The sequence below is a fragment of the Diachasma alloeum genome, unplaced genomic scaffold (genome assembly GCF_001412515.2).
Source record: "Diachasma alloeum isolate Michigan unplaced genomic scaffold, Dall2.0 Dall_scaffold_00430, whole genome shotgun sequence".
Lineage (NCBI taxonomy): Eukaryota > Metazoa > Arthropoda > Insecta > Hymenoptera > Braconidae > Diachasma > Diachasma alloeum.
In genome coordinates this window covers 826,397-836,933 of record NW_021680569.1, presented here as the reverse complement: position 1 = coordinate 836,933, position 10,537 = coordinate 826,397, and the positions used below count along the sequence as shown (strand labels likewise).

At 40.7% G+C, this 10,537-nt stretch overlaps 3 protein-coding genes across 6 annotated transcripts; 1 reads left to right on the top strand and 2 right to left on the bottom strand.

The window, feature by feature from the left end:
• Nucleotides 1–78: 78 nt before the first annotated feature.
• On the bottom strand, nt 79–6,715 carry LOC107042237 (eukaryotic translation initiation factor 5). 2 transcript variants are annotated; one of them, XM_015263200.2, is made up of 6 exons: nt 6,540–6,715; nt 6,305–6,462; nt 2,916–3,243; nt 1,819–2,711; nt 1,092–1,685; nt 79–886 (listed from the first exon to the last, which is right to left on the bottom strand). In XM_015263200.2, the coding sequence occupies exons 4-6, from the start codon at nt 2,248–2,250 to the stop codon at nt 575–577; spliced, it is 1,338 nt and encodes a 445-aa protein (XP_015118686.1). In that variant the 5' UTR covers nt 2,251–2,711; nt 2,916–3,243; nt 6,305–6,462; nt 6,540–6,715; the 3' UTR covers nt 79–574. The 2 variants fall into 2 exon arrangements, with proteins under 2 accessions (XP_015118686.1, XP_015118687.1); XM_015263201.1 differs by lacking the exons at nt 6,305–6,462; nt 6,540–6,715 and adding an exon at nt 4,754–5,053.
• On the top strand, nt 6,612–8,653 carry LOC107042238 (zinc finger protein 622). Of its 2 annotated transcripts, none has more exons than XM_015263204.2 (2): nt 6,612–7,256; nt 7,377–8,653. In XM_015263204.2, the coding sequence occupies exon 2, from the start codon at nt 7,419–7,421 to the stop codon at nt 8,568–8,570; it is 1,152 nt and encodes a 383-aa protein (XP_015118690.1). In that variant the 5' UTR covers nt 6,612–7,256; nt 7,377–7,418; the 3' UTR covers nt 8,571–8,653. The 2 variants fall into 2 exon arrangements, with proteins under 2 accessions (XP_015118690.1, XP_015118689.1); XM_015263203.2 differs by having other exon boundaries at nt 6,614–7,256; nt 7,403–8,652.
• LOC107042239 lies at nt 8,626–10,520 on the bottom strand. Of its 2 annotated transcripts, XM_015263206.1 has the most exons (4): nt 10,198–10,520; nt 9,636–9,905; nt 9,469–9,521; nt 9,295–9,347 (listed from the first exon to the last, which is right to left on the bottom strand). In XM_015263206.1, the coding sequence occupies exons 1-4, from the start codon at nt 10,408–10,410 to the stop codon at nt 9,344–9,346; spliced, it is 540 nt and encodes a 179-aa protein (XP_015118692.1). In that variant the 5' UTR covers nt 10,411–10,520; the 3' UTR covers nt 9,295–9,343. The 2 variants fall into 2 exon arrangements, with proteins under 2 accessions (XP_015118691.1, XP_015118692.1); XM_015263205.1 differs by lacking the exon at nt 9,469–9,521 and having other exon boundaries at nt 8,626–9,347.
• Between the last annotated feature and the right edge of the window lie 17 nt (nt 10,521–10,537).

Below are 10,537 nucleotides of genomic sequence, written 5' to 3'. Positions count from 1 at the left end.
AAGCTTAAAGCAATGAGCGCCTTTGAAATGGTTTAGAGGCCCCCTCGATGATGAAGGAAATAATGAACAACACATATGTAATAGCGAGAAATCATATTTATTCATACAATAAGGACAATAAGGATATTACATTGGTATATCGGAGAAACGGTTATCAAATCAACGAATCCATTGAATATCGAAAAATCATTTTTCAATAATAAAATTCCTTTAAAAATACAAATTTGTGGTAATAATGGAGTGAAAAAGGAGCTGCATGTGCGAGAACGGGGCAGACATGGACTTTTGAAACTCCAATGTATAATTAGGTAATTATTCAAGAGAAATCATAAATGAAACAATTAAAACATTTATCATAAAAAATAAGGCGTGTAACCGTTGATTATGGCTAAAAAGATGGTCTTGGCAGGTTTTTAATGGTCGGAAAGAAGGAAATTTGTGTAATTGTAATTTTAGATATATCTTCGAATTGGGTAATTTCTCATTATTTAATTATCGCATGTCCTGGGTTGAGAGCGAGATAAACAGCCTGATCGACATAATGATTCGAGTAAGCCTTGTTTTTTTTTGTTGTTTAAATGGCGTCAATGTCAAAGTCATCGCCCTCGTCGGAGTCATCCTCAACCGGTTTTTTCGGGGTCTGGGGCTGCTTTTGAGTCTGTTGTTTCAACGGTTGTTTAGCTCTGTCATCGTATTCAATCTCCAGATCGTCGTCTTCCTCCTCGGACTCTGACTCTTCCTCCTCTGCCTCTTTGAGCCAGGTGATGAATGGCGCTGCTCTGTCATGAATCTCCTGGGAAATGTCCTTTGATACGTACTTTTTGCTCACTTTACTTGCCCACTCGAACAACGCCTTCTCCTCTAGAATATCATTGTCGTAGAAAAGCTGTGGAATTGAAGACAACAATAATTTATCGTGACTCGAGTCATTGGTTTACTTTGTACATCATAATAATGTAATGTACAGTTGATAAACTTGAATCAATCAATCAATAAATGGCTCGTTGTAATTTTTCGATTTGAAAAATGACGTGTCAAATATTGTTCTTGCAATTTTCATATCGAGAAATAAAAAAAGTGATTCAACATACCTTGAGAATGCCAGGCACCTTCGGCATGAGTGCATCCTTATGAAGCGCAATGACCTGCTCAATTCCCCTGATCAGATATTTCTGCGCCTTAATATCATCGTGCGTAAAACGAAGCAACAAAACCCGATGCTTTTTCACCTGTCCAGCTATACCCTGATCGAATAACAACTCGGCAAGAACAAGAGGTGCCTTGGTCTTGATCTCGAGACGTTCGGCCTCAGCAACGAGCTCCTTGTGGTTGTCAAGCTGGCCAGCATCCCTGCGGCTCTTGACCAGCTTGTAGAAGATGTCCATTCGCTCCTTCTCACTCTTCTCCAAATCCTCACTGATGGTCATTCCCTTGGCTCCGTCCGTGAGATCCTGAAGACGTGCACGAACAGCTTCCTCGGAAACGTCAACAGCCCATTGAGCATCGTCATCCTCTTTAGCGATTATTTCAGGCGCTTCAACGACTATATCAGTGGTGCTGGTGTCGTTATCAGGGGAGCCAGAACGATCTCCATTGGCATCGCCATTTGCCTTCTTCGATCTTTTTCCACGCTTTCCTTCTGTCAAGGAGCTGCCCTGGGCTGCTGGATTCAGACTCGGTGGATTCTGCAATTTTTAAGAAGAATGTGTGAAACATTATTGACAACATTCCTTCACTATCATGGAATAAAAGATAGAGATAGTGAGAGAAAAGTACTGTAAAAGTCAAAGCTCAAAAAGAAAAACAATCGTTAATTACCTTCAGGATATAGGTATTCAGCTTGTGATTGCTCTCCAACAATCCGTGATGTCCACAAGCCTTGCATCCCTGGGAGATGGTTCCTTTCTTAGCACTAACCAACAGTTCAGTCTCCGGATTATCACAAGCTGGACACAGCACATACTTCCTTATAAAACCATCCAACAAATCCTGGAGTTTAGTTGCTTCATGCGAGCCGTTGACAATGAAACGTTCATTCTTAAAATTAAATTGCGTTTGTGCGCCCAATTCACATCCAAAAAATTTTGTCGGATATGTCGCAGGCCTGCCAATAGCCTTTGCCACGTCCACCATGTTGACTATAACTGTTTTAATACCATTTCCTTTGCCCTCAACTTTAGCCTGGATGCGAGGCATCTTATAGCGATAGAATGCATCGCTCACGTTGCGATTCACATTTAGGCTACCCATTTTTGTTTGAATTTAAAGACTGATTTTTGGGTCTTGACAGTGGGATTTCTCAATTTTTCGATTTTTAGTGACGTTTTTGCTGTTTTTTTTTCTCAACAAGACGAGAAGAAAGCCGATGCGGCTACTTCGGCTTCTCAATTTTACAACTTTTACTACTATTTATTTGAATTGAGAAGAAAAATTTTGATTTTTTTTATCGTGATGGGTACTGGGTTATTCCTCTGGAATTCAAGTTGGTAGCAACGTCTTAGTTCTTGACCTGCGTGCGCAACGCTCGTTCACGTTTTTCAGCGTCAGTTTGATCGCCTGTGAATAACGATCGATGGTTACTGATGCTACCAAGTGGCAATTTAATACGTGTCGAGACAGGGTGGTTCAATTCGATTGCGGTGTCGTCCGCCGCAACGCCTAGCGATGACAGTCACGTTTCTCTGAATGGCTGAAGCTTTCGATGTCTGTTACTGGAAAAAGTACAATTTCATTAGTTTTCAGTTGCAAAAGTTTTGTTTAAGGATAGGGAAGGGAGAGGGAGAGGGGAAGGGGGAGGGGGGCAAAATGGACACTTGAAATTCTTCCTGATGTTCATCACGAGGGAGAACAATAGTCTATTTAAATGAGCTATCAATATTTAAAGAAAAAGTCAAAAGTTGAAGTTTCAACTTTACCTGGAAAATTTTGAGGTCCTATGCTTGGGCAGGACCAGGTGATTCAGGAAACGTTGGGTGGTATCTTGGTAAGGATTATGCCTCGGTCTCGTGGGCAGAGGGGGATTGTCTTCAATGATCATACACGCTGCTGATCCGTATCTCGTGACCTCAAAATTATCTGAACACCACGTCGATAAACTCGACCCGGGTGAACGTAAACAATTTGAATCTAAAGTTGTTGATGTTATGATGCTGATTTTGGATCTACGATGCCTGGACAAGCTCCTGCCACCGCCGCTTCTGATGATAACCGATCCTTTCCCTCTGGATGATACCCTGGATGTTTCTGCAATGTCAAAGAAAAACAATCATTGGATTAAATCCCCCCATTCTCTTGGTAATCTTTCGAATATTCTTGGTAATGTTCAGTGACTTTATTTATCCTTCTCAACGTTTTCCGGGGATGGTCTCTTCAGTCTCGCATGTCTGCGAAACGCAACATGAATTTTGAAGGCTTTCGAGGGATTTAGAAGACTCTAGGATCATCATAGCAATTTGTAAAATTGACTCTTCCCTTAACCAACCCCAGTCACATTTCAAACTAAACTGTCATTTTCGGATGCGGAAAACAAATGAGCAATGACCGCCCGTGAAATCCTCATCTGTTTTACAATCATCGAAATTAAAACTCCTAGGCATTCTCTAAAAAATTCACCCAATACATCTACGAATTGTAATAAACCACCAACGCGAGTTCCTACACTTGAATTCATATCAAGTGCCTGCATGTGAAGTGAATTTCCGGTTACGTATTCCATGGGCACGGATGCAAGCCGTGGCTGATCACACCGTTTGCCATTGTATCCAACTTCTCTGCTTGAGGACATCGCATTCTGTTCATCAACAGTATCCAAAACTTATATCCAACGTTTCAAATGATTGATCAAATATATTCAATTACAATAACTGGAGATTGGAAAGTGCGTAATGTTGTATCCTAAGATATTGCGTTCCATATTGCGGTATCAATTTTCTCAGTACATTGTATCCCTTGTACTTGTTCACTCCCAGCAGTTGCGCAATCACAAAATGTCTATACACCTCATGAGAGAGGTGATGTTGTCACCGAATTATACAATGTGTACGGCTCAATGGGCGAGAAAACATGGTGACAAACACGATTAAGTCATTGGGGTTCCACGAGTTGTTCCGACACATAACGATTCGTCGTTATAACTATAATACCCGGGACAATATTGCAGATAACAGTTCGAACTTGCCCACAATGTGGGTGTTATTATAAAACTATTTTCCATAAAATTGGTTTCCCGAGGATTTTTCTTTCGCATAAATACTCGAATGCTATTATCACTGAAAAATTGAATGCATTTTTTCCAACTGTTCTTATCAACTTCACCTATACATAGATCATGTACAAGCCTGTATATCGCTGAGAAATGTTAGCCACAGACCAAATGAAAAAGCAATAGCAACTCTTGATAACCATATGCCCGCCTCAACTGCTGATTCACATGGAACAAACGGATTTCTATGCACCTGCAATCGATAAAGGTATCTTGCGCCGATTGCCACGTTCCAACAACTTTCCTCATTTCCCGAATGCTATAACCAAGTGCCTACACTCCAGATGAATAAATTATAATGACAAGCCACTCCAGTGGGAAAATAATGATCAAACAGAAGACGACCTCGTGGATACCTTCTTATTGATCACATGGATAATAATACCCCCCGTTTTTTTATTCCATCAGCGCTGGCCCTCTCAGGCAAATCCCATAATAATTATGGAATTGTGAAAAATTCTCTTCACTCAGATCAAGATGTTGAAATTTTACCTGCTCGACGTAGACGCATAAGTCGTGATTTCGTATGTTGACGTGTATATCCGTTGATGAATATTTTATCCAGGACCAGCCGGTCCCACTTTCTCCCCTTTATCCAGCCCCTCCGACGCACCCCAATAAAACCCTTCAGGTTTAAAAAAAAATCTCTACAACAACCCGAAAACTTCACTTCCTCCTTCTATGAGAGGTATATGAGAACGAATGATTTCCCGTTCAATCTGTTTCACAATCAGTGTTCTGGACCTATGCGTCGTTGTTGCTGTGTCGAATGCCGTAACTCGTGTATAAATAAGAAAGAAAAAAATGACATTTTAGGGATGTTATGCGCAGTCGTGAATTGAGTAGCACTTGCGCAGTGTTCAACCCTGCGATTGTACGCAGTTTATGGTGCAGTTCTCGCCCTTTCATGATTTTATTGATCGCTCTTGCGCAATTATTAGCCAAACGCCTGCATTTACCAACCCCTGCACCGTCAGGATCAACGGAGGTCGCCAATGTTAATGCAGGATTTTCCCGCTTTTATTTTTGCGGTAGGTCAGCGTTTTATTTTTCGAGGCAATCGATGTATGTTAAACAATCTCGTGTATTCAAATTTTCAAGAATGTTGGCACAATGGTAACAGGAAAATTGTACACTTGCTGGACAATGAGAGCCACTGAGTGTCAATTTACAAGTATAAATTAACAATTCATTGCTATCAGTGAGTTGTCGACACGGCGAAAGGGTCAGAGTGGAATGTTCTCGAGAGAATCTCACGATAACTGTTACTTTTCAAACGAAAGAAAAATGATAACAATGTTTAAGAACTCTTGCCTGCTCAACAATTGTTGCTGCAAAATTATACGGTTGGATCAGGGTCGTCCTTTCGCAGCAGCAACTCAATATATGTTGCATCTCTACAACGTGGCCTATCAATGGAAATTTTCTCGTCACAGAGTTGCGGAAATTCGCAATTTCAAGCTCAACAGCGATAAGAGGCTTTGTTTTTGTAAAACATTCGTGTTCAACCCTTGATGCCCAGTCTGGCTATCAGAATGAAAAATAAATACAATCTTCCACGTGATCGGAGCCATCGACTTCCTTTGCTTTAATCCCCCACCACTCGGTGCATAGATTAGATTAGATACAGAGTCGTTAAATACATCATTATTATTTGTGGTAAATGAAACGATATCGAATAATCGTAGCTATTTCCGCTGGTCATTGGCTACTTCAGTTTCATTGATTAAAAACAAACAGATACGAGAGACCAAATGCATGGGAGAAGAAAGTTATCACAAGGACAAATCCGAATGCCAGTGCAACATTATCATCAACTGTTGAATGAAAAAGGAAAGCAGACTGGCAATATAATCAAAGGAATAAACTAGTTTTGCCAATGGTTCAGTGTCTCCAAAATGGCTGTTGGGTTCCTTCGCTAAAATTAGTATGCCGAGTGGTGGGGTTAAAAGGAAAAGGGGGAAGGGCGTGAAAATGATCGGCCAGCTGGTTGAAAAGCCACACAATACAAAGGTTAATTTAAAAAAAAATACAGCATCTCACCTTGACGTCGAAGAAAAGTCATATAAAATGGTAACGCCCTACTGGACGGCCGCCTTTTAGCGTGAAAATTCAGTCGTGACCCGCACTGGGTACTGAGAAATTGGGACAGATGGATGGCCCTTTCGTGAGCACCGATTTTGCCTCTCGATCTTTAGCAACTGAAATTTATTCCCCTCTTTAATCACTCCATTACGTTGAATTCACGATTTTGTGAATATTCTCACGAGGTACTTACTTGGTTTACGTACTTGTCGTGTAGTTACACGTTGGTTAAGGTGATTGTGAAATTAATCCTCGGGTAAACGTGGTTTTTCTGAAAATTCGCAGCAAAACGTTCCGGCTTACGAGCGAGACGGCTACTGCCTGAATGCAACTGCGAACACGACACGAGAAACGATAATGGCGGCTCAAATACTGTCCTATGGTCTCTTTTTTCTGCCCCACCAGCTTCTCTGAAAATTTATCGCCCTGAGGAAAAAAAAATCTTATCGAATACTTCATTATTTTTCAACGAACTATTCAAATAGTAGGAAATTTCCCAGAGGACACGATTTTTTCATGATTCCAACAAGTTTTTCAGGCGATTATCGCAAACTTTATAGGTTTATATTTATCCAGTGGAATGTTTTCATGCGACAATTCCATATGGGAAATAACTACGGCCCTGCGGCATTCGATACATCGAAATTCGTCGCTTCCTATCTGTGATATATAGTTTTTTCCTGTGTAATTCACCCAACAATTGCACGTTGAGCTGTAACATAAGGTTTCTGTGAAGACAGATTGGATTACTGTTTGAATAACGACGAGACTCCAAGTCATACCGGGCAGTTGATAAATGTCGAGAATTCCAAGGTCGGACTTTCCTTGTTCTAACCTCTGAGAATTTGTTTGCCTGAGACACGTGATTTTTTCGAGTCAAAATAGTCACATATAAAAGTTCAAGAAACAGGTATTTATATTTTGCAAACCAGCTAAAAAATAGTCATTTTATTGATTTCAATATGTCAATAACAGCTCTTTTTAATTTCCCCAATAAAGTATGATTCACTCCATTTTATTTTCGGAGCAGACTAAAATTTCCATCGCGTTTCCCAGACTGAACCTGTCAAAAATGGAAGCAACTGGAGATGTTCAATCCCCCTACACTTGCATAACCTGTCGTGTAGCCTTTAGAGACCTGGAGATTCAACGCCAGCACTACAAATCCGACTGGCATCGTTACAACCTAAAACGTAAAGTAGCAGAGCTCCCCCCAGTTCCTGTCGAAGAATTCCAAAAACGAGTGATAGCTCAACGAGGTAAAGACGATTCCCTCAAGAATCCCGACAAAACTCTCGCCTGCAATGTCTGCAGGAAGAGTTTCAGCACGAAAAATCAGTACGAGAACCACACGATGTCGAAGAAGCACAAGGAAAATGCCCAGAAATTCTCGCAGGAAACTAACGAAGACTCGACCACTTCATCATTTATCATGGTCGACCCTCAGCCCTCAGACGCAACAGATTTATCAGGAGGAGTTTCTGAAGAAATGGAGGTGGACTCAGAGGTTGAATCACTGGACTCTGACGAGTGGCTGGAGGACACGGAGAACCCAGTAAAGAACAACAACTGCCTGTTCTGCAGTCATCACAGCAGATCAGGTGTGAAGAACTTGAAGCACATGACCGAGGCTCACTCGTTCTTCATCCCAGATCCAGAGTACTGTGTGGATTTGAAAGGTCTCCTGGAGTATCTAGGTGAGAAAGTCTTCGCTGGGTTCATGTGTCTCTGGTGCAACGACAAAGGAAAAGCATTCCACAGTGCTGATGCGGCTCGTGCCCACATGTTGGACAAGGGCCACTGCAAAATGCTGCACGAGGGTGAGGCCCTGGTGGAGTACTCGGATTTCTACGACTACTCGTCGTCGTATCCAGACACTGGAGAGCACGATGCAGATGCAGAGGTAGAGATACCTGAACTAGACGATGGAGATTACCAGCTAGTCCTACCGTCGGGCAACATTATCGGTCACAGATCCCTCATGAGGTACTACAAACAGAGTTTGGATCCCAATCGAGCTGTCGCCATTCCCAAGAATGAAAAGCTGAGGAGAGTGTTGTGTCACTATCGGGCACTCGGATGGACTGAGACACAGAAAGAGGCAGCTGTCAAAAAGGCTAGGGACATCAAGTACATGCAGAGGGTCCACGCCAAATACTCCACGCAACTGCAGTTCAAGGCCAACAAGCTCCAAAAGCATTTCCGACAGCAAATCAACTTCTAGGAGGCAAGAGTAAATATTGTTTTCAAGTTATTGTTGAATAAATACATACAACAGGTGTAATAAACTCGACTATTTATTCGTGGATTTACAAAATAAGTTTTATAACAGACGACAACAAAAATACTTCAATATCATGTATAAGTTCGTATAATTTTTCAATTCTCTTTTTTTATTACTTCTTGTAAATGGACCCTTCCTGATATATTTCGTTTTGCAATCTGGGATTTTTTTTTGCACGGACCTGTGAAAAATCGTTGCCACCCTTGGACGGTAGCTGTTGAATTTATAGATAAAAATTTTACTTTTATTCCCTGTTCATTCATTTTGATTCATTTCGGACCCGCCGAATCTTTGAAACGTCGGTGCAACTTCACCACTTTCGTTTGACGAATACAATGCACATTTTTATTTACTCCAGATAAACATCAGTTTCTTTGTTAGAATGAATTCCTTTTTCTCTCTAGGGCAGTAACCATCGACTATTCGAGACATCACAATACGAATTATCAATTAATTATTAGTGTTATTGTCACACTTTCAACGACGAGACACTTAATTTTCATTACTACATCATTCTTTGATTTATGTGTCATTTCATGATTTCTCCTCCCACGGGATTCAATTGAATACTTTGACCATTAATTTGAGGGCACGATGTGGTTGCGAGGGCCGTATGTCCTCGTCTACTTCAGAATATGGAATTTCTGCTTCAGTCTTGAAGCCATGTTTCTCGAATACTTTCTGGGAAAATACGCCCGTGGCGTCTGCTTTCATCACCTACAGATGAACAATTAATAATTCAATTCTCCATCGCGTCAAAAATTTAAAGTCGAAGAATTGAGAAAAAATCTCGACAAATTATTTCATAAAGAAACAAAACAAACAACATTAAAAGTACCTTTTAATAAAATGATTATACATAATCATCCCATGCACACGAAAACGTACATGCTGAAACAAAATTCAAGAAATTTCCACTTATTTTATATTGAGTGTGATTTTTATTTAAAATGTGATTGTGAACATGCTTTTCGTGCAACAATCGGCGGGGGTTCCTCAAGGTACCTTGAACCCAGCTTTCCTCGCAACTTCGACCGAGTCACTCATGAGGATGTTGGCGAGTCCACGTCCTCGAAACTCTTCATCAACACTCAAAATACGGCACTCAAAGAGCTCATCGGTATGATATTTATCAAACAAGTCGACTTTGTCGTTGACTTGGTACAAAAGACCGAAAATTATTTTGAATTTCTCGTCATCGAGAGCCGCTAGACGACGAACTGCTTCCTCTCGTTCACCTGATTTTGTTGTTCCATTCAACGCAAGTCCTGCTATCTGGAGGAAAAGTCTATTTTTTTTTTGCTGGATAGCAATCATAGAGGAAGGACTCACGAATGGAATATTCCATATCAACTCTTTATTCTTTTGAAAAAACTCCACCAATATGAAATCAATTGATGAGAAATTAATCCATGCCAAATGATTTTTTATAGATTAATTGAGCGACCGAGAAGGAAAAAAATAATGGGATTGACATGGAATATTCCAAAAGGGAAATAATGCTGAAAAGGATGAAAAATGAATTTCAAATTTCAAATTGAACAAAATATACAAAAAAAAGTATTACCGTCCCATCATCCGTCACGAGCATCCTCGAGTATCCTTGCTTAAGCGTCGATAAACAATGATTCTCCAACTCGCAATGCGACTCACCTTTCTGGCAAAGCCTCACACCGTGATTGAGCGGTTCATCCGCGAAGAAATTGAATCTCAAATGTTCAATAACTTCATTGAATCGATCTTTCGGCACAGGAACTGCGGAAAAATGAGAACTGGACATTTTGATAATATGAAATAGTCCAATTGTTCGATTTCCACAATTCAAAACTGATCTTGATTAGGGAACAGCCACCGGAACAAATTTAACGGACGAGAGTGGACTCCCGAAGGTTGTCCAAGATCTAGAG